At 41.5% G+C, this 24,095-nt stretch overlaps 1 protein-coding gene across 2 annotated transcripts in view; it reads right to left on the reverse strand.

The window, feature by feature from the left end:
• COL5A1 (collagen type V alpha 1 chain) overlaps positions 1–24,095 on the reverse strand; it is a 247,123-nt gene that overhangs the window by 35,607 nt on the left and 187,421 nt on the right. For both annotated transcript variants that reach the window (XM_038744585.1, XM_038744584.1), the window contains exons 33-48: positions 20,581–20,625; positions 20,341–20,394; positions 18,305–18,349; positions 17,200–17,253; positions 16,681–16,734; positions 13,565–13,618; positions 11,722–11,829; positions 10,700–10,789; positions 10,545–10,598; positions 9,262–9,369; positions 4,131–4,238; positions 3,129–3,182; positions 2,036–2,089; positions 1,589–1,696; positions 1,449–1,502; positions 1,237–1,344 (exon numbers count right to left, since the gene is read on the reverse strand). In XM_038744585.1, coding sequence (XP_038600513.1) covers positions 1,237–1,344; positions 1,449–1,502; positions 1,589–1,696; positions 2,036–2,089; positions 3,129–3,182; positions 4,131–4,238; positions 9,262–9,369; positions 10,545–10,598; positions 10,700–10,789; positions 11,722–11,829; positions 13,565–13,618; positions 16,681–16,734; positions 17,200–17,253; positions 18,305–18,349; positions 20,341–20,394; positions 20,581–20,625 — 1,152 coding nt within the window. The remainder of the gene's footprint in view (positions 1–1,236; positions 1,345–1,448; positions 1,503–1,588; positions 1,697–2,035; positions 2,090–3,128; positions 3,183–4,130; positions 4,239–9,261; positions 9,370–10,544; positions 10,599–10,699; positions 10,790–11,721; positions 11,830–13,564; positions 13,619–16,680; positions 16,735–17,199; positions 17,254–18,304; positions 18,350–20,340; positions 20,395–20,580; positions 20,626–24,095) is intronic.

Raw genomic sequence — 24,095 nt, forward strand, 5'->3', positions numbered from 1 at the left:
ATTGTACTTTCCCAAGTGTGCAGTAAGGTGTATTGTACAAAGTGAATGCTCAATAAGTTCCATTATTACTGCTAATTTACATGACTAGAATATGAGCAGCTCCTGTAAGAGGAGGTAACTTTCATTACTCCAAATCCTCCTTCATAAATTACTAAATGAATAGACTGTATTTACTACAACAATATTGGGCCCTGACCTGAACTATTTTTAATGGTTCCATTTCTCTCCCAACGTTGCCTAGGACTAGCATGCATGTTAATCAGAAGAAGTAATGATTCTATTTTATGTTTTTCACTCTAGGAAGGATATCATTCTCTTGAATTATATCACAAAAACTTTCTATGATGGGAAATTTATTTTTTGTAACAGCCTCAAACCAAGAAGAAATCTACTGGAATCAGACGTGAGCAAGGACTGGAGATGGTAACACATCCGATTTCTCTCTTTTTATACCAAAATGACATGTTTTAGGGTAAAAAAAAGTCACAGAGTTCAAAGGAGAGAGGTCTAGCTTTACAGATAGGCAACACATTCACTCATATAAAATACGAGCTTCACATTAGCCCCAGTCTTCAGGCCAAGGATCAAAAAAAAAATCAGGTTGTCGGCAAATAAGGATGTGTCTGAAAATTGAAAATGCTATCCAAGAACTGTAATCATGCTGCCTCAGACTATCTATGAGTATATCAATTGAAAGGGGCATTTTGCTGGCATACAGACTTTTTAAAGATCCTGCATGGTACCCACATGCATGTGCGCACACACACACACAAATATATGTAGGTTTGCTGGAAATATGACAAAGGACTTCATGTATTTATGCCAAAAGTATGTCACATCATACTCAGCTCATATTACGCCAGCCCATAAGAAATTTCCCATTACCATCCACCTCCAGGACCTCCCAACTTTCTGCCTCAGCTCTTCCAAACTGCAGTGACACTTGGGCCCTTGACACAGCATGGGGTTCTTGGGAATTTTGCCACCCTGACAGCTCTCTGGCCCAACCGTGGGACATATGTGGGCCCTTGGAGGAGTGCCCAGTTATATCCATAGGTCCAACTCCAGAACCCAGAATCCATCTGCCCATAATTAATGAATTACTTTCTTTTTTTGAGGCCCATATATATGTGTGTGTATGCACACTCACAATGCACTACTAGTTTCTCTCACTCAGCTCTTGGATAGCTAGCCTACGCATTTACTACAAAAACAGAAATGTCTGATGTTCATTACCTTCTCTCCCACTGCTCCAGGGTTCCCTATACCACCTGGAGGACCTTGGGGTCCATCAGCTCCTGGGGGGCCTGAGGGACCTCTGGGACCAGGAGGGCCAGGGGGACCCTGGGAAAAGAAAGATAACATTCAGCACAGAAATCAGGAAGCTGCTCTGAACAAGTGAAAGTCATTTTCTACGGACCATCTTGAGACTTGTGATCCCAACTCACCATTTGTCCCACATCTCCAGTTTCTCCTTTCTCACCTGGAGGTCCAGGTAGACCCTGTGGAAAACAATGCAGCATATGAAAACTTGATTGGCAGACACTTGCCCCCAAGATAACTACTGTGTAAAGTCCTCCAAAGTTACCTGCAATCCAACTGGGCCTGGAGGACCAGGAAAACCTCTTGGCCCTTCATCACCCTTTTGGCCAAAGAGACCTTGTTGACCTCTGGGGCCAGGTTCACCATCGGCTCCCTGGAGGGAAAAAAATCGAACTTCGAATCAGTATATCCTAAAGGCCAAGAGGGCTGCTCAAAGAATGGGTTTGGTCCCCAGGAACTCATCTTAGAACTTTTTCCTACCCCAGGGACCCACAGCGCCCCACCATCCCACTATCACCCCAAATGAACATATCCTGCAATGTATCTAGGGACAAGCAACACCAAAGAGCTGTCCAGAGATTTGTGGATCTGGGTTCTTTATCCTCTTCAGAATGTGCCCTTGGGATTCCCTCCCTTCCATCAGAGATCCTGCTCTCTCCCCCTCCAGGTTAAGACATATTGCTTCTACCGATTGACACAGACAAATACTCACTGAGGGGCCTGGCTGCCCGATGGGACCTTGAGGGCCAGTTGGACCTGGTGGGCCCTGAAAAGAGAAAGATGTGGATGCTTAGAACTGAACTTCTTAAATAGCTCTAGCTGTCTGATGGAAATTCTCATGTGTTTCTAGCTCTGAACAACTCAGATCACTGCAGTCAGTGCTCCTGTTCTTGAAGGCAGCATAAAATGTTGCTTAGTAGTTTAAGGGTAGACTTTTGTAGAAATTAACAAAGAAATTTCTGACCAAAAATAATGATAATGATGAGCATTCTTGCATCCGGCATCTACAAAAATGTGCTCTACAATTATTTTCTTAATACTTATGGCATAGATATGGGAAATAGCCAGCCCATTTTTGAGATATAAGAAACTGAAGGAAGAGGCCTTTATGTAACTTTGGAAGAACATTTCAAGAAAAAAAATCACAGCTTCTGTTTTTTCACTGAGGATTGACATGAGACCATACTGCCTCCCCTTTAGAAAATCACTGTCTCCCATATCCTGCAATTACCAAAGAATGACAGGGGTGTTGGTGGAGGAGTAAACAATAGGCAATTCCAGATCATCATTTTGATTCACTCCAAGGGATTGGAAAATAAAATAATACTTTCCTGGTATAACATTTGTTTTTACAAATTAATAGCCTGTTTGAAGAGAGGAAAAAAAACTCTAGAATATCTAGAAAAATCTATGAATATATAGAAGTATCAGTGGGGTAGCACCCATTAGCAACAATTCTTACTGTTTAGGGAGGCAGCATGACCTAGTGGAAAGAGTACGGACCTGGGAAGCAGAGGACCTGGGTTCTAATCCCAGCTCCACCACTTGTCTGCTGTGTGACTTTGGGCAAGTCACTAAACTTCTCTGTGCCTCAGTTCCCTCATCTGTAAAATGAGGATTAGGAGTGTGAGCCCCATGTGGAACTGGACTGTGTCCAACCTGATAGGCTTGTATCTACCCCAGAACTCACTACAGTGTCTGGCATGCAGTAAGTGCTTCTTAAATACCACAGTAAAGTAAAACATCTTTTTTTCTGGGTTGGGCTCAGTCTCTTGCTCTTGACCGAGAGTTCAGTTGCATCTCACCTGTTCACCTTTGTCTCCCTTGCTTCCCTTGTGGCCTGGTTCTCCAATCTCTCCCTTTTGGACAGGAAAAACATATTAATTCAAGGCAGTTACTATGCAGCCTTACCTCGGCCAAATAAACAGAAATGGCCCAAATTTGAGGGTACTGGAGGCATGATTGCCTTCCTTCATGGTCTCAATACTTTGTCAAAAATTATATATTAATTTATCAAAACAAGATATGAAAATGAAGCATATTTTCCCCTATACCCAAGGGATACTGATATTACTGAAGAATGGGGGAACAATTTAGGTTTATATTTACCCAATATTGTACATAGCCCAACACAGTATAACAGAACAAGCAATCTGACAAGTCATCCTAAAGGACACTATCAAAAACTAGGGGAGAAGGAAAGGATTAAGCTAATTTTATAGTGTTTCACTAAAGGAAAGAAATGTTCCCATATAAAATGTTTTAGTTCTGATTTCCTAAAGATTTTAAATTTCTCCAGGTCAGTCAGAACTCCCAAAATCCTCTGTTTGAGAGCAGCAGGAGACCTCATCCAGGAAGGGCATCAGAGACAGAAAGGAAAACTGGAAAACTTCCCTGCACATGGCAGACCAATAATTAGATTAGACTGGTCAGGTGACCAGTCACTTGAAAAGACTGGCTCTGCCACATGCCTGCTGTGTGACCTTGGGCAAGTCACAACTTCTCTGGGCCTCAGTTACCTCATCTGTAAAATGGGAACTAAGCACATGAGACAGGGAGTGTGTCCAAACTGATTAACTTGTATCTACTCTAGCTCTTGGAACAGTGCTTGGCACTAGCTCTTAGAACAGTGCTTGGCACATAGTAAGTGCTTAACCAGTACAATAATTTATTATTATTATTTATTATGATTATTATTAAGTGGCTTCTTTCCATCTGAATTAAAAGGAGTCCTTTGTTAAGATAAAGACATTTAGGCAATGATCAATGATCTCCAAATAACTGTTTTCCCAACAATGCTTTCTTACCTTATCTCCATCTTCTCCAGGAGGGCCCACAGGACCTGCAGGGCCTGGTAGACCAACAGGACCCTGGATACCATCCCGGCCTGCTGGGCCTTGGGGACCTTTCTCACCCTAGATATAACACAAGATGACTGATTAAAGAAGACAGTCCGATTTATCCACAGGAATTCAAAAATCTGTTTATTGTTCCCTGCCTCCAATTCATTCATTCATTCAATCATATTTCTTGAGTGCTTACTGTGTGCAGAGCACTGTACTAAGCGCTTGGGAAGTACAAGTTGGCAACATATAGAGACGTTCCCTACCCAACAGCGGGCTCATAGTCTATAAGAGGGAGACAAACAACCAAACAAAACATATTAACAAAATAAAATAAATAGAATAGTAAATATGTACAAGTAAAATAAATAGAGTAATAAATCTGTACAAACATATATACAGGTGCTGTGGGGAGGGGAAGGAGGTAGGGTGGGGGGGATGGGGAGGGGGAGAGGAAGGAGGGGGCTCAGTCTGGGAAGGCCTCCTGGAGGAGGTGAGCTCTCAGTAAGGCTTTGAAGGGAGGAAGAGAGCTAGCTTGGTGGATGTGTGGAGGGAGGGCATTCCAGGCCAGGGGGAGGACATGGGCCAGGGGTCGTTGGCAGGACAGGTGAGAACGAGGCACAGTGAGGCACAACTGCCTCTTCTAGTTCCCCTGAGGAATCCTAATGCTACAGGACAGATTCAGATGTAACACCAAAGAACAGGCCTGCATTGCAAGGCTGCCTGGTCATCAGTTGAATATCAGAATTTGAAATAACACGTAGTGCATCGTACTTCTGCACATTATCAATGTACAAATGTGCTATTTAAGCCCTTCCCCACACATCCTTCTTTCCAGTTTTCTCTTCCTCTCATCCCTAATTTATTTTCTGCCTGTCTCGTCCACTAGATTGCAAGATACTAAGGGGTGAGGATCAAACCTTCACACTCTACTGTAATTTTTCTCAAGCACTTAGGACAGTGCTCTACATACAGTAGGTACTCAATAAATAATACGGATTGATTTATTTAGTCAAGATGTAGAAACATCATTCCAGCAACCCTTTTCTGATGGCGGTAGCCAGCCCTTATCTAGAAATTACATGTCCCAGAATCTCTCAAGACTTTGGATTTTCAGGGAAGATATGGGATCCCAACAAAAAGAATGCCAAAACACAGCCAATATGAGACTCAGTTAGACCAGAGGTTCCTTTTGCAATCCTTGTATGCTCTTCCCACCTCTTTGTCTCCTCAGGAGGGAAAAGTGGATTTGGTCCAGCACATGTGCTGACTCCACACTGACTTTGGGGATGAAAGTGCATTTTCTGTGTAACTAACTCGAATCTCTAAAGTGTGGTCTGGAGTACAGGTGTGAATGCTGAAAACATCTTCATTAGTGAGAGGTTGTAAACATCCTTTTGAGACATAAACCTGGATCCTAATGATCGTATTGCAGTTTGGAACTTTGATACGTGAAATTTGGAAAAAATACAACACATATCATGTATATTCAACAGGGTTTAACATGGGAGAATTTGACTTGGACCTACTCACATCTCAAACTATATTCCTCAACATTTAGAATGTATCGAAAGGAAACACCTCAATGACTCTACTTTGACCCTAATTTCCCCAAATGGAAAACTTTTTTTGCCCTTCTGCTATTTTTAAGGGATATCTAGTTAGTAAATATCACAGGCAACTTTTCTACACCAGAGTAATCCAATTTTTTTAAGGGGGAGAAATATCCAACAGCAATTTCACCTTCACCCCTGAAGTCAGACCCTTAAAATTCAACATCCGTTGTAAACTTAGCCAAAGTGAATTTGCCCATCCCTAAATGTCATTGACTTGTTTTGTTTCCTCTCCCCTCCTGCCGCATGGCAAGATCAAATTGTCTTGATTTCCCTTCTGTTTTCTAGCTTTTTCCCCATAGCTAAGTTTTCCTTCTCAGAGTTCGTTCTTATTGATACCAATTTCTTCTCAAATTAAGTCAGGAAGAAATACCAGTTCCAAATATAGAATTTACAAATAACTTCATTTTCCCACTTGACTAATCAAGCCAGTAGTTCTCTGAGATATACTGACCTTTTCTTCTCTCCCGAGCTATTCCAGGAAATTGAAAAGCTTAAATGGCTACGGCAGCTCTTTCTGGGCTCCTGCTTAAATATTTACTTTCTTGAAACAGTGAACCAAATAGTTTTCAACTGAATTTGCTTTGGCTTGTATGTGGGGAATGGCTAAATGCTTTAGTTTCCTAGAACATAATTCAATTAGATGAAAATCCTGGGTGCCTTATTGTAAATAATTATATGCTATAAAAAGTCTTCTCATCTTCCCAAATTCATCGAACATATTTTCAGTAACACAGATGGGCAAAGATGGTTTCAATGGGTTGTTCTTGCTTAAGGAAACCAAACTGAGCTGCTCTCTCTCCTAGGGAACTACCAAGAATAAAATGCAGTGGGAAAATCACACCTCTAATAACACGAATTAATCAACATAACTGCTCTCATTCAATCTGAAATCACTTATGTTGGTGTTTGCCAACTTCCCCTTGGAACTGGCGCTCAGTTTGGTATTTATAAATCAAAATCAAAGTTTTAATTGATGCTCATTCCCACAGCTGTTCCAGTTTAGAAACGATGTTGGAGGATGCAGAGTTGGGTCACTCAAGTCAGGGATGGACAATTAATTGAACATCTACAAATCATGAAGGAAATGTGTTGCATTTATCTGGGGATTGATTCCCGGATGGAAGTCAGGTCATCTACTTTTCAGGAAATCCAAAATAATTTTCTGCAATGGACTAAATGTAGTTCTACTTGAAAGGAGGAAGCCAATAGACCAAACTACTGCAAATCTGCCCCCTCCTGCAGTTTTATAAAGGCAGCTCAACTGCTGCATTGCCAAGGCAGAAAAGACTTACAGCTCCAACTGATGTGCTTTTCTAACCAAACCAAACTAAGGTCCTATTCTCCATGCCTGTCCTTATTAGCAAGATTATGCCTCCTCGAGACTGTCCCAGACCAGTATGGAACACTAAATGTGTTTTGTCCTGAGAGAAAATGGGCTGCATTATGCTTGGGTCACAAGGTGGGAGGGAAATAGCAGATGTCTGAGGAAAATTCCTGCCTGATAACGATGAGGTGGAAATTAGATTATAAAATTTCAGCTAGACTGTGTACTGGAAATTATTTTCGCCATTCATCTCCTTCATTCTCACATCACCCAAATAGGTTCTGAGGTTACAGAACCCCACAGCCTACACCCCAAGAATGAGAGATGACAACAAAATGATGCCCATTTTTTGAGCTCTAGGCACTCTCCCATTGTGACCTTGCATGAAATGGGGCATTCTATTAGCAAAATCTCTCTCTCTCTCTCACACACACACACACACACACACAAACACACACACAGACACACACACACACAAAAATCCTGTTGCAATATAGCCAGACTACGAGCTTACATGGCCATCATCATGAGCCACTGTGAAAATGGGATTTCTCATAATCCCATGCCCCAAATCAGGATACTGAATTAATGCCCTGCTTTTACAAGAGAAATTAAAAATATACAAAATAACCTAGTAGGTTAAAACAATGGACAATCCCAACGTACTGTCATTAGCTCAGTAGTCAGCCAGTTTTGAGTAGTTACAAAGGATATTTGGAGGAGTAGTGTGATGGATATCCTTTTTGACATTCAGCCATCTGATTGGGGATGAGCATTTTAACACCCTAACTTCCCCCTTCTATGAATGGGAAATAAGTGCATGATGTGTCATCAATATCACTCCTTCTTGAGACTTCTAGTATCCCTGAATGTTCCCTCTAGGATTGCCAATGTTCCCTTTTAATTAGCTGACCAAATTTTTCTTTAGGAAAAGCAGACACCCTTGCTTCTATGCTTCCCCTTTCCCAGTAATCGTGATGATGAAAAGATGGACGATGTAATGTGGGGTAACGGAATCCCATCTTTCTGGAACCCATGCAAGGCCTAGAATACCATTACACTTAACATGAGCATTTTCCAGTCCTAGTGTGAAAGTTGATGGGCAGCAGTTAACATAGTTTGACAAGTTTAGCAAGGATTGTAGCAATTCTGAGATACCTCACAAAAATCTAGGTCTGTTCTGGCTAAACCCGTACAGATTGCCAACCTGTCCTAAAACCCATTATGGACTCTGAATCTCTGTGTAGTCTGAGACTCTAATTTAATCTGAGGTTACAGAACCCCACAGCCTACACCCCAAGAATGAGAGATGACACAAAATGATGAGGGAAACAAATGAGTCTTCTATTGGTAGAGATGTTCTATTGAAATTTCCTTCATAACAAGAGAGTGGAAATGGGACATTCATCAGTCTATGAGAAACTTAGAGAAATATCTTCCCACATGGATATAATATACTGCTGTTAAGGTTTCTTTGCAGACAGTTCCTCACAGATAGAAACTTCTGCTACAAGTAATTTAATGTCCATTTCCCCGGTAGATTTTAAGCTCCTTCAGGGAAAGGATTGTGTCTATCACCTTTATTTTACTGTACTCTCTTAAGTGCTTAGTAGAGGTTTTGCACAGAGTAAGAGCTCAATATATGCCATTATTGATTTACTGATAGACCGGAACTAATTCTAGCTCTTGACTAGCCCCGTGTTTTCTAAAACAATTGTCCAGATATGCTCTGAACATCCTATTTATAACCAAGTGCTGAGCACCAAACACCCTCAGCCAAGACTTCAGCTAGAGAGAAGCAGGGTTTACCCTTCAGAATCATTGCTTCGTACTGAATCACCGGCAGAACAAGAGCTCTATACGTCGTTCTGTACACATTAAAAGAACTTGTCAACATTTGGGTAATCCTCATTTTGGAGAAGATTCAATAGTCCTTGGAAACACAAACATCCTTTTCCCAGGAAAATATCTCCAGAAACGACATGTCCCCCCAAAGCAACACTGGAAAAACATGTGTACATGAAATAGCCCGTGACAGGAGGAGGGGAAGGAAAGAGGAAAGGAAGGGAAGTGAGCTGGAAAGATTTCAGAACAAATTCCTTCTAGCCTGTTTTCACTCCCCTGCCCCCACTTTTAATTCAGAGACAATACTCACTGGAGCTCCCTTTTCACCAGCAGGTCCTGGGGGTCCTTGAGGTCCTGGTCTCCCTGGTAGGCCTATTGGACCAGCTGCACCTGCCGGACCTCGCTCACCAGGAGATCCCTAGGATTTGGAAAAGACAAAACACAGTGTTGATCCCGTTCCTTTCAGAGAAGCAGCGTGGCTCAGTGGAAAGAGCCCGGGCTTTGGAGTCGGTGGTCATGGGTTCAAATCCCAGCTCCGCCAATTGTCAGCTGTGTGACTTTGGGCAAGTCACTTAACTTCTCTGTGCCTCAGTTATCTCATCTGTAAAATGGGGAGTGACTGTGAGCCCTCGTGGGACAACCTGATCACCTTGTAGCCTCCCCAGCGCTTAGAACAGTGCTTTGCACCAAGTAAGGGCTTGAAATATGCCATCATTATTACAGCCTATTATGTTGGCCCATATAATTTAGTTCCTCTCAGGCAGAGATCGCATCTAGCAACTCCCTTGTACTGTACCCTCTTAAGAGCTTTGTACAGCGCGCTGCCCACAGTAAACACTCAGTAAATGCCTTTGATGGACTTGGTTTATCTTCCGTAACTCCATCATCATCAACATCAAGTGACTTGGATAGAGCCCTAACTCAGCCACTGGGGTGGGAGCATAATCTCAATAAGAGACACCAGAAAAATCCTGTTTGCTGAGGACAGAATGCGTCAAACCAGAACAAAAGCACCAGAAAGGTGTGCTGAAGAATGGGTACTCACAGGCTGGGTTGTTCATGATCTGGGGCAATTTACTATCATGACCTCATCTAGAAACGTATCCATGATCTGGAGAAATGGAGGTCTCAGATTCACACAGTCCCTTGGGGACATACGGACTGTAAGCTCCTTGAGATCAAGGATTTTGTCTACTATAAACCCCATGTACATAGTACAATGTGAATACTCTTTTTAAGTTTACCATGGAGATTTGTTGACTAAAGTTCATTGATTAAAAGGAATCTCCAACTCCACCCTAACCTTGATTTTGCTACATCATCCTTAAGATGAGATGACATAGATAACTGGTTACAGGCCACTTTGCCAGCCAGCATCCTCTCAAATAAAGCAAGTGCTCTTACCAACTCTATTATAGTGCATTTTCCCAAACGCTGCTTAGTACAGCGTTCTGCATACAGAAAGTGCTCAATGAATATGACTGAGTGATTGATTTTCAACCAGGCCACGGGGCCATTCCACTTCTCTCAAAAATACTTTAGAAGATTCTAATCCTGGAAAAAATTTCCAGTAAGGAAAATGATGTTACTTACAGCAGGGCCAGGGGGACCTGGAGGTCCTTCATTGCCTTTCAACCCAAGAGCTCCCTGCAAGAGAAAAAAGAAGTAATGATCCAAAAAGCTCATTAAAAAGCAGTCGGAGCCTGTGTGCATCACATAACTCCATTGTAAAAGGCTCCTCCACTTACCACTGGACCAGGGAGACCTCTATCTCCGGGGAACCCTCTTAATCCTGGAGGACCATCTTTTCCAGGGAGGCCAGTGGGACCAGGATCTCCCTGAAAGGGACATTTTCCATTGAGAATCTCTAGCATCAGAAATTTACCACCTTCCCTCTAAAGCCTCACAAGTACCAGACCCAGAGCCTTACTTCAATTATTTGGATCCAGTGACCTCACTCACAGATTCGGAAGGGATTGACCACTTGTGTTCTCTTTGATTTCTTCAAACCAGGGCTTTCTTGCTTTCTAAAGTGAATTAACTTCAGAACTACAACACCGAGCTGACATGAAGCCTGCACCCTTGTCATTGTATAATTCTAATGGCAATCCCCAGCGGTTTTGAAAGTGGAAAACTCTCAGTCTTGGGGTAGTGATCCATCATAATTGCTCAACATTTTCATTTGTTGTTTCTTTCTTTGGGAACTCAGGTCTACCTGTCTTCTGACTGCACCAAGACACTGCTCAAACTCCCTCAAATTCCATGGATGCCTGAGTCTAAAGCTGCCCTGGAGAAGCAGCGTGGCTCAATGGAAAGATCACGGGCTTTGGAGTCAGAGGTCATGGGTTCAAATCCCAGCTCCGCCAATTGTCAGCTGTGTGACTTTGGGCAAGTTACTTAACTTCTCTGTGCCTCAGTTACCTCATCTGTAAAATGGGGATTAAGACTGTGAGCCCACTGTGGGACAACCTGATCACCTTGTAACCTCCAAGCACTTAGAACAGTGCTTTGCACATAGCAAGTGCTTAATAAATGCCATTATCATTATTATTACTCTCCAGAAGATGGCTAAAGTTCCATTTTTGGCTAAGGAAATCAGATCAGAAATCATCACTTCCTCAGACAGTTGGATTCTAACAACACTGCACGTATTCCTGGATTTCATCTGTTATTTACTAGGAGTGATCCAGTTGTGACGATCAAAGGCGCCAAATCTTAGACTAGTTACACCAGGAACATGGTTCTGGGCCCAGAAGAGTGAACAACACACCTTAGTTCCTTCCTTTCCAGCAAGGCCAGGAAGACCCTGCTCGCCTGGGGGCCCGGGGGGACCGGGGTGTCCACGTTCGCCCATTGGTCCCGTCTCTCCAGTAGGACCCTAAAAGAAAAGGTCAAAAACAAAAGTTTCAGACCCTTTTCAGACTCTTGGAAAACTTGCCTGAAACAATCCACAGAAAATTCTCCTTCCATGAAGAGAGGTTCAAGAGAGGTTTGGATGGAGGGTCACAATAGGTGATTAGAAATTTTGGGATGAAAGAGAGAAGAGTAGGGAAGCAGTGTGGACTAGTGGAAAGAACACTAGTTTGGAGGTTAGGGCTCCAAACCTGGCTTTGCCCCTTTGTCTGCTGTGTGACCAGCACATGACTTTCCTGTGCCTCAGTTGCCTCATCTGTAGTGTGAAATCCTGTAGACTGTAAGACCACTGTGGGCAGTGATTGTCTCTATTGCTGAATTGTACTTTCCAAGTGCTTACTACAGTGCTCTGCACACAGTAAGTGCTCAATAAATATGATTGAATGAATGAATACCTGTTCTTCTTTCCCCTCAGATGTTTGCCCCATGTGGGACAGGAACTGTATCTGATCTACTTATCTAATATCTACCAAGTACATAGTATGGTATTTGGCACAAAGAACACACATATATCAAAAGTTTTATTATTATTATGAAAGATACATATTTATCCCTTGGGATGGATGTAAAGGAGGGCAATCATCCCACTATTCTCTCAAGCATCCTGTCCACACTGTCACAGGGAGAATACTGAACTGAAGTGACCATGTTCTTGCCAAACATGGCACTTAAGGTCTAGACGACATACCCAGTTATGAGGAAAAGCGACTCATACTTTAAATGGGCCAGGCAGCAATCTTGAAAGAGATGCCACTTTTTCAAAAAGGGAAATGATCTTGGGAAACTAATTTCCTTGATATTGCTTAACAGACACCCGCAGTACAACAGTCAGCACATTGTCAGCTTAGTTTTTGCTTCCCCATGGCTGCTGCCTTTCATTAAGTGCAGGATATGAATTCCATTATGCAGGAATATAGTACTGAAACAATAAGTGCAGTGAAGTGTCACCAGATTCATTCAGGGAACAGCTATTGGCAAAAAGGAAGAAAGCCATTATAAAATAATGCCTAGAACGTTATTCTCAACTATTATTTGCAGGAGATGACCCCAGTAGATCGATATCCAATTCTCTCCCCTCTACCGTAGGAACCAAACTTTGGAAGGAGGAGACCATTTATTCCAGGTCCAGTTTGGCTGATGTAGGCTTTCTGTGCTCCTTCCTGTCCTGTGTACATCATCCTTCCAGTTTTCCTCAAAAAGCCATTAGGAAGCCTCCCTTAGACATGGCATGCACAAGGTCATAAACCACAGAGGTAATAATCAGGCCCTTCATGACAGAGTGTGGCCTAGTGGGAAGAACACAGGTCTGGAAGTCAGGAGATTTGGGTTCTAAACACAGATCGTCCACTTGCACGCTGTGTGACCTTTGACAAGTAACTTAACTTACCTAGGCCTCAGTTTTCCCAACTTTAAAAATGGGGATTAAATATTTGTTCTCCCTCCTAAACTGTGAACCCCATGTGGAACAGGAACTCTGTCTGACCTGATTATCTTGCAACTATCTTAATACATAGCAAGCACTAAAATTCCACAATTGTTTCTCTTTTTTAAAAATTATTTTTGTTGGTAAAAGAAAGCTCAGAATTATCACCCTTTCTTTGCACATCTTTCTTGTCTAATTTAAAATGTGGTCTGCTCTCTGCCTCTGAGCTGAGGGCTTGGCCATGTTGAGAACAGAGCGGTATAATGAACCAGCTTACCTGGGGACCGACAACACCAGGGGGGCCAGGAGGACCTGTCTTCCCTTGGAATCCCTATTGGGAAAGAAATTCACTGCATTAGATGCTTTAATTTCTAACTACAAAGCATATAAAATCCCTAAAGCAGGACTTTCTGAATACATTCCATATAAGACTTCATTTCAACATTTCATTCTCCATTTGATGAAAATCATGAACTTAGACAATTTATTTTAACTTGCAACTAAGCTTCGTTTTCATTTTATGCTTTCATCCAGAAGGTGTTTTCAAAATCTAGAGTTGCTATTTATTGCCATGAAGCACTTCTTTGCACAGAGGACAATATGCTATTTTTCTTCCACATCCAAACTCTGGCCTTGAGACATTGGATTGTTTTTCATTAGGTGGTTTCCTTCCTTCCCAGGACCTCTCTGATTCCCAACAGGTGATTCCCAACTTCCCTGCTAATTTAAGCTCTTAGAAACAAGTTGCCACAAATTAAGGTCTTTCCAGAAACCACTGGCTTCTAATACTTTCCATGACTTTAAACCGGAGATGAATCCTTTCCTTTCTCTATGAGGCCCTTAAATGTATTTAACTATTCTGATTTTTTTGTTCCAACATGGAACAATAGATACAAATACTGATCCACTGCTGTTTCATTAACTACAAAGAAATGTAGCATGTATGGGGCCATGACTAGATTGTCTCTTCTTGCACTCTCAGCTAAATAACTAACATCACTGTAACCAAGACAGAGAGAGAATTCCATCCATTTTGTGAGTCCTCCCCACAAACCTTAAAGGGCAACAAACTTAAAATGAGAATACCTACACTCCTTGAAGTGCAGGCCCCTCTAACAGATTAGGTTTAATTTTGCCTTTTGACATCCTGTGTTGCTCTGCCCTAAACACATACTTTCTCAGGAGTGGTAGCATTTCTGATTTCTCTAATGCGTCATTCACAAACTGTGCGAGGAACCTTCTAAGTGCTAAGAATTCCATCAACAATTGCCAAATGACCCATATTTGGGTCTAGTATAATCCTTCAGTTTCTACGTTAAGAAAGTTAAATGAAATGCTATATTTCCCTTCTCCAAATCATGGGAACAGAAAATAAATTGGGAGAAACAGTAAGAGTGGGACTCTCTTCTTGACTCTAGGTTATTCAGGCATTTTTGGAAACAAATTCCCCAGGCTGGATTAAGAGCCAGATTTGAGCATCCCTCCTCTCCAACTGCCCTGAGGGCCAGTGGGGAAGATGGAAACGAAGGTGGTCAAGGAGCAGAAGTTTGCATACTTCTGCTACACCACTTGCCTACTTGGGTCCAAATGGCTTTTTGATTAGGAGCCAGAGTTAGAGCAGCTGAGAGGAGATCACTGGAGTCACTCAACCTGAGACCATGTGACAAACCCACCCACTGGAGTTTTCCTGGTCCAGGAATTCCCAGAGATTTAAAGCCCAGAGAGGTTGCCCCTAAGCTCTGTCGGCATTCCACTTGGAAAGCAGCCATATGTGGATATCCATGTTAGTTAGAAAGCTCTCACCAATAAGAAATCACAAAGGCCACATGAAGAAGCTCAGCCTTAAGGACCACAAAGTGTTAGAAGCATTGCAGCTGGAAATCACTTGAATTTTTCCCTCAGCAAATGACAAGCAGTTTAATTATTTGCCAACTTCTTTCCAGAGTAAGTCAGAGAAAAAAAATTCCTAATATGCAAAGCCTTCTAACTCATCTTTCCGAAAGGGCATTAGAGAAAAAAAACTGCAAAGCTCAGAAAAAATGTTTTCATTTTTTCCCTTAAACAAAATGTCAAATTAATCTCCGTCTATCCACTACCATGCATCATGCAACATAACACTGGTTAAAATGTAATTAAAAATAAGTTTCATCACAATGAACTAAGAGAGAAACAAAGAAACATCAATAAAAAGCAGGCACACCAAGAAGATATTAAATATTGCAAACAAAAATATATTTCACAAGAAGGCATATTTTTGCAGTAGGAGTCCTTACAGTATGATATACTACAACAAAAAACAGATCAACAAAGACAAAGAGAGCCATTTCGTCATACCTTCTGCATGCCTCATCATTCTCCTTGGTGAGAAACAATGTTTATATCTGCACAATAAAATCCTTTAAAATTGACAAAGCGGAAGGCATACACAGAGAGAATACAACAGGGTAACCAGGCAGCCAGAAGCTCTTTAAAGCGGCAAGTCATTCCAACAGGTGGGCCAAAAATCCTCCATGGCTTCTCAAAAGCTTTACAAAGAGAGAAGCATCAGAAGGCTTATCATTGGGTCTAACCACCAGGTTGGGCAAAGCCAGGCCAACTGGCATTAGAGATGATAGTCAAAAACTCTGTTTCTGTGAACATATCTTTGCTCTCATTTTTAATGTTGAGATCCTTTTAATATTGCATTATCTACCCTAGAACCTTAGAAATGTTGAAAGTGGCCATCAGGGGAGATCATTTCACTTCAGAGGTCATCAATGAGAGGATTCAACCCTGAGATAAGTCCCCAATCAGCTGGCTTAAAAAAAAAATTGGAAGGAGGCTCTACTTTGGAAGAGCTAAAGTTGTAAGAAGCACCCAGAATCTAGAACAGTATGGATACTCGATCACACTAAACCAGTCTTATATAGATTACTGGAGTGTTTCCTAGGAGAATGCACTCCCCAAGTTTATATACATCCTCCGGCCTACTGTCCTTCTTTGAGGGGCAAATCCCTATATTACATTTATGTGTCCTCCTTGATATCATGCTGTACCAGCAAGTGCTCACCATCGAAACTACTAAGGCTGGAAAGATGTCCCAGAAGTCCACACCACCTATTACCTCATCAACTGTTTCCCAGAACCCTGAGTAGTGGCTATTATGGTCTAAACCAGATGAAATAAAAAGGGGCAACCCTCCATGATGCTCAGGGATGTCATCATTAGACCGTTCCGTCCAGCTCTCAATAGAGTTGATTCTCATAGACCTCTCCAAGTAGCCGGGGAAACACACACCTTACATAGAATGGAAGAGCGGCAGTGTCTCCTTGCCTACACAGAGGGGTTTAGAAAAACCAACGGGCAAAGGCACGATTCCGATCTAATGATCCAGCGGGATTTTCTGATACTTACGGTTTCACCTCTCTGTCCAGGATGACCGGGCAGTCCATCTTTCCCTGGTGGACCCTAAAAATGTAAACAGAATCAAGAAGCTCTGATTCTTATGTCCAAAATATTACCTACAGATATCTTCTTATAGCTCTTTGCACAATGCATCCAAAATAGTCCCTTCAAGTTTATTAAGTAAAGCACTATGGGAAAAGTCATTTACTTTAAAAGGAACATAATACAATTTTTCATTAATTATTGGGAAGTTTGGAGGGACTGCTAATAGCCCAATCCAACTCACGGATCAGTTTTGCAGTGAAAATGGACCCCCAACATGCTGGGATGGCTTCAGAAATCATTTCCATATTCTACGGAAATCAACTGCAAATCATGAGTATCAGGGTGTTAAGTGTTTGCAGCACTAATCCATTAAGTCATCTGCCATATGATGTCCTTGCAAAGCACACACATGATAATAAAGTCACTTAGGACACTAATGGGGAGGGAAGCACCATAGGAGAGTTCAGAACTAGGGCAACTTACAGGGGGGCCCTTTGGTCCTGGAAATCCAGTGGGTCCTTGAGGTCCATTGGGTCCCTGATGATACATTGGAAAAAACATAAGTGGATTAAATACTAGCATGCTTCACTGAACTGGCACTAAAACAGTGGTCTCTCCCAACTGACTATGTTCTCTCTGTGAGCAGGGAATATGTTAGTTTACTAAACTGTACTTCAAGTGCCTTGTACAGTTCATTACACTAAAAAGTCTCTCAATAAATGCTGCTGTTGCTACTACTACTTATCATCTTTGGTCCCTATTAATTTTGGCTACAGAAAGCAGGAAAGGGTTTTTTCCTCTAAAATAAAAAGGGACTACCTGGGTGAATGGAAAATTGAGAATAATCTGATCTTGAAATACAGGAAAATTGGTCATTCAACATTCTTGAAGCAAATATCAAAAGTAGATCTTGCTGTAACCCCACCAAATGGGGAAGGGAGGGGAAGAGAAAAAGGACGTATTTTGACATTACTATGTTCAAGACACAACAGCTGTTGTTAAGATGAGGTAATAATAATAATAATATTTAAGTGCCAACACTTAGTACAGTGCCTGACACACAGTAAGTGCTTAACAAATACTGTCACCATCATCACTATGTGCCAAGTACTGTTCTAAATACTGGGGTAGGTAAAATATAATCAGGTTGGGCACAGTCCCTTGTCCCATATGGGGCTTTATTCTCATTTTTACAGATGAGATAACTGAGGCACAAAGAAGTGAAGTGACTTGCCCAAGGTCACAAAGCAGACAAGTGGGAGAGCCAGAATTAGATTCCATGTCTTCTGACTTCCAGACTTATGCTCTTTCCACTTTCCACTAGGCCATGCTGATTGTCGTTTCTTGTTAGCTAAAATTTCAAAATTTAGATTATTTGTGAAACACCCTCCATGGATAGGTTATTTCCTTCCTCCCCAATTTCAGAGAAAGAATTAGTTTTCCTTTCAGAAAGGTCTCAGCCCTTCTTTCTCCAACTCCAGACTGTGAAGAGGAAGCTCAAAGTTGACATGCCTCTCATGCATGGGACGGGGCTGTAGGAGAAGATACTTTTATGAGACAGTAAATGTGTCTGAACCAACTTACTTACCCTTTCACCAGGAGGACCGGATGGGCCGTCACCACCCGAGTTGCCCTAAGGAGGAGGAAAATAAAAATGAATTTCAAAATAGGATGGAAATTAAATAATAATGAGAGATCGCTAACAAAAACATCTCATAAGCTTAAAATGCCAGCTGCTAGAAGCATGAAGAAAAACAGTTCCCTATTTTTCCTTCATCTCTAAGCCTAAACAATGGGAACAATGGCAACCAATAAAGAGACCACAAAGGTTTCTTTCTCTGCCACCTATTTCTGAATACAGATATCTGCAATATTATCAACAGGGTTGCCATTTTCAGAGGATAAAAGTTCCCTGCTGTGAAATAAATGCTGCATTCTATCCGAGGTATTTATCAAAAATTCATGTCAAGACAAAGCAAAAGCATTTATTTTTCAAGCCAATTTTGACATGGTAACAATGCTCTTTTCCAGATATTATTCAAAATGAGAGGATTATATTGAATCAGTTGGTGGGAAAGCAACATTTTTCACTCCAGTTCTGCCATAATCTGGTTGACTAAGAAAGTGGTCAGAGATTATCATATTCACAAAAGCAACCTATGCTAGAATTGTATTGTTGAAAAAACAGAGATATTGTGATTGGCTGGAATTTTATTTCCAGCAGTAAAAACAGGATTCTGATTTACTGGCCTCAGTACCCTTTGTCATAATAGAAGAATTATGTGATGCCAACCCAAATTCTCATCTATGACCTAAAGAACATTTGTCGTACTTTTCACAAAAGCCGTCCACTGAGAATCTTGAAGTTCTTTCCAAACAAGTAATGAAGCCTTAACCACAGGAACAGCTGAACCCACAAGCTTTGAGGTTTATCAGATATCTGGGATGAACTGTTCAGCATTAGTGTTTTGTTAAACCCCAAAATGCATTTGGTTCACGCCTTTCCTCCTCTTAGCTTCAGGAAATAAATGTATTTGCTACAAATTCTATGATGCAGTCCCATCTTGGATTTCCTCCTCTTATGCTTGACAGGATGGGTATATGAGATGGAAAAAGCCCTGCCACCACCCTAACCCGCAGACCTACATATGCCAAAGTGGAGCTGTGCTTCCTGGCCCCCCAAAAAATAAAAAAAGACTGAAGGGACAGAGACCTGTAGGTGGGAAGTTGATCCAAGATGGGAAGATGGGCACGGGCACAGTTCACATCAACTCCTCGATTATCTTGGGACAAGTGGTAGTATTGTGTCATAAATTCATAAATGCCTGGATAGATCCCCTTTATATATATATATATATCATATATAATATATTATATATACAATTGTTAAATGCTTACTATGTGTCAAGCTCTGTTGTAAGCATTGGAGTAGAGACTAGTAAATCAAGTTAGACACAGTCCTTGTCCTACGTGGGGTTCAAAGTCTTAGTACTGAATCCCCACTTTCTAGTTGAGGAAACTGAGGCACAGAGAAGTGACTTGATCAAAGGCTCAAGAATGCCTTTCCACCCCCTAGAAAGATAAATAGGCAAGTCACATTTTTGCCTTTGTACAGTATGCATGCTACTTTACATGTGCGTTATCTGTTCAGGTGCTTGTTCATGATTTATTCATCCACCTGGGTTTATTATTTCTGTTACTCTCTAAACTTTGGCCTCTTTTTCAGTTTATGTTGTGGTATTTGTTAAGTGCTCAATATGTGCCAAGCACTGTACTAAGTGCTGGTAGGTACAAGATAATCAGGACCCACATAGGGTTCACATTCTAAAGTAAGAGGCAAAACAGGTATTGAATCCCCATTTTGCAGATGAGGGAACTGAGGAACAGAGAAGTTAAGTGACTTGTCCAAGGTCTCACCACAGACAAGTGACAGAGCCGGGATTAGAACCTAGGTCCTCTGACTCCCAAGCCCACACTCATTCCATTAGACCACACTGCTTCCTGGTTTATATCTGTCTACTTTCCCCATTAGATAATTTGCTTCTCAAGGGCAAGGATCATGTCTTGCACTTCCTTCTGTCTGCCCCACAACATGGATTACTGCGTCCTGCACAGAATACGTACCTTAGGTCCGGGCTTCCCAGTGATACCCCTAGGACCTCTTTCACCACGTGGACCCTTAAAAGACAGACAGAGGAGAAAGTTAGTGATAGTACTAGTTTTCAGATATTGATGGGGATATCCTTTTCTGTCTCCTTCCCTCCTCCCCACTTCCCAACAGGCCCAGCACAAGTTGCTTATTGTGATGCTCTACCCTGTAACGATTAGAAACACAATCACTAAAGTGTGCAAAAGAATGATTACCGTTGGACCGCGTTGCCCCCTTGGGCCAGACTTTCCAGGTGTACCCTAGAAATCAAAGAAAAATAGAAGTCAGTTTGAAATCCACTTATCATTGCTCCTGTTCAGACTGGACTTCTGATCTACAGCTGATAACAACAATAATAATAGCAATAATAATAATGATAACAACAACATTTGTTGAGCACTTTCTATGTGCCAGGCACTGTAATAAACACCGGGGTAGGTACCAGATTGATCAGGTTGGACTTTGTCAAAGTACTGTGAGCCCCATGTGTTGCAGGGACTACATCAGATCTAATAATAATAATAATTGTGGTAATTGTTAAGCGCTGCCCAGCACTGTTCAAAGCATTGGAGTAATACAAATTAATGAGGTTGGACAGAGTCTCTGTTCACAAGGAGTTCACAGTCTTAATCCCTATTTTACAGATGAGGTAACTGAGGCCCAGAGAAGTTAAGTGAGGTCACAGAGCAGACATGTGGCAGAGCTGGGATTAGAACCCAGGTCCTTAGGACTCCGAGGCCATGCTCCCTGTCCATGATCTTGAATCTGCCAAAGCACTTATTATAGAGCTTGGTTCACAGTAAGCACTATATCACTATTATTATCATTATTATTATTATTCCTGTCCCAGAGGAAGCTCACAGTCTAAGTAGGAGGAAGGACATGTACTTCAACCTCATTTTACAGCTGAGGAAACTGAAACACCAAGAAATGGATTGAACTGCTCAGGGTCACCCAGCAGACAGGTGGCAGAGCTGGGATTAGAACCCAGGTCCTCTGCCTCCCAGGCCGTGCTGTTTCCACTAGGGTAGGCTGCTTCCCACACTGCAGCTGGAGATGCCCAACACTTCATCATCACTGAATGGGAAGCAAACCCATTCCCTGAGCACTTTCTGGAACACAGCTTTCTCTCAATGATTGAAAATGGACATGTACAGGATAAACATAACCGAAGCTCTAATCCACATAGCTTCTGATACCTCAATAAACTACAATGAAATTCAATTTTCCTACCACCGGCTGAGGCTGAGGTTTGTTATCATCCGCTTTCTTGCTCTCAAAGCCAAAATACATATACAGCAGGGGGAAAAAATCATTATTGCAACAAAAGAGAAAAGATTGTCAAATTCCTTCATGCATAATTTACTTCTGCTGCAGTTAAGAATATTAGCCATTAAATTTTCAGAAGACTTTCAAGACAGGGAAACCTGCAATTTAAAATATAAATCATATATGGGGCGGTGATTTTTCTTTGCTTCTAACGGAATTGGGAACAAGTGTATTTTTGCATTTTCCAAAAAAAGGAGCATGATGTGCTGTAATTTCCTCAAGCAAAGCAAAATTACAATAGTTTAAAAAATAGTTTACCTAAAGCATGCTGATTATTATTTCTGCACATGACACATCACATCTATCACAATAAAGCTAAATGGCAGGGCTCAATAAATGTGCTGTCTTTTTGTTTTAAAGTAATAAAACCCAAGAGGAGAAATGCAGTTCTAGAAACAACTTGATAATCTTGCCATTAATGACTATCCTCCTGAAGTGTGCTTTCAAAATGAAATCTATTATTTTTGAGGCTCATTTTTGGAAATGGGTTTAATAAAAACATGTATAATGATGAGTTAATTAGGTTTCTTTTTTAATACAATGTACTTTGCCTCTACTGTTTGAATTATGTAGCAATATCCTTTGGCTTCACAGAAATGTTTTCATAAGAAAATTAATGAAACATCTGTTTATTTTTTTAATGGTAAACTTTATACCAAAGTGAAACATCCATGATAATCTAGCCTGTGTCTGGCATTTACAAATGGAGTTCCATCTTCAGGTTTTCAAAACAAAACAATACAAAAAACCACCACAACACCACCCAAAAAAACTCAGTTACTGCCAAAAATGACAGTGTCATAGCTTTACACGCTGTGGTAAAATCTCCTTCCAACTCTCCTTTGAAGCCAATGGGCCCCTATTCTAATTGAAACCTTATAAGCAAAGTGCTAGCACCAAATCAGATAAAAAAATCACAAGGTCCAACACCATTTCCATTTGGGCTGCCTGGGCAGTATATACCGCTGGGCAGTTTTCACTTTAAAACAGCTAAAAGTCACTGCCAATTTCAGTTCTAGGCATCGGGGGCTGTGGTACAGAATGTTCCTCTGAATCCTCAGCTCTTGACCCAAATAAATTGCTTGCTACCTCTGTGTCCTCCACTTCTTCAAGGAAATGACTGCGTTATCTGAAATGGCTTAAGACCAACTCTGACAAATTGCTCTCCTCTGTTTTCCTTTGCTTTAGAAACATGCTACTGCTTTCCACTCTGCTCAGAAACGAAATACTGATGTCTGAAAATGTTTCCCTTTCAAGGTGGCAGAATGTGTCCTGTGCTGGATGCTACCTACCTTCATGATTCAAATCTGCCCAGAGGGTATCTTTTCAAAGGGTTGTGAGGTCATCATTTTGGTGATGTGTATTTTTTCACCTCAGAATATGGCCAAAGGTTTGTAGTGGTAAAAAGGTCCCATCACTCCCGATTTATGTGGTATTTTGGGGGGAGCAAGAAGGGTGTGGGGCTCTGTCCATGGGTAAAGGACATACTGATTGATGCAGCCCTCTGATCTGATGTGGAGGCTAGTACCATAAGATAAGGTCCACAGCATCATTTACAAATCAAGCAGTAGAGGTTCAGTATATCCTCTTTGATTATACTTTCAAAGCCTTAAATATTTACAAATCCATCCTATTTCCCTCGGCTTTGAATGGGGGGAAAAATCATACTTACAACAGCTTTTTGCAACAGAAACTAGCAGAAGGTTTATTAAGTCTGGCAGATGCATTCAGTTCCCTGAAACAGGGGGATGTGATTAATTCTGACAGGGGAAAGATATAGATGGCTGGTCTCTAAGTCTAACAACACAGTAAACACCAACTGAATGTGTTCAGAAGAAAAGAAATGGCCTCATTTTCTCCACCTCAAGTCTGTATTTTGATGAGTGCCAAAAACACAAAACATCAGTGGATTTAATTTTCTAATCTAGGCCAGTCATCCAGTGGGGTTTGAGAATAATTTACATGGTGGATAGGTCAAGCATTCAGCTAATTTGCAAATCTCTGCACTTGGTACTCACAGGATAGTTAACAAGCCTTAGCTTGACTTTTTCTGCATTTATCATTCAGCCCCACACAAGACCGACATTGGAAGAGAGACCTGAAGAAGGAGATCCAGACAAAAAGGCCAAAATAATCTAGCCTTTGCTATGTGGCCCAGATACCTATATCTTCCCAATCCCCTCCCTTTGGAAATAGACTCCACAAAAGTGGCAGTGACTGACTGAGTCAGTTTCCCTGTAATTTTTTTGGCTCAGCGGGACTAATGAGGTACAAGGGTTTGCTGGACTCCTGTTCCTCACATTCCTCCCCTCCATTGTTTCCCATTGCCATGTACCAGATTTTAATTATTTCCACTTGGGATTCTGCAAAAGGGCTTTTTGAACACCTGGCACAGCCATCT

The sequence above is a fragment of the Tachyglossus aculeatus genome, chromosome 4 (assembly GCF_015852505.1).
Source record: "Tachyglossus aculeatus isolate mTacAcu1 chromosome 4, mTacAcu1.pri, whole genome shotgun sequence".
In the NCBI taxonomy this organism is placed as follows: domain Eukaryota; kingdom Metazoa; phylum Chordata; class Mammalia; order Monotremata; family Tachyglossidae; genus Tachyglossus; species Tachyglossus aculeatus.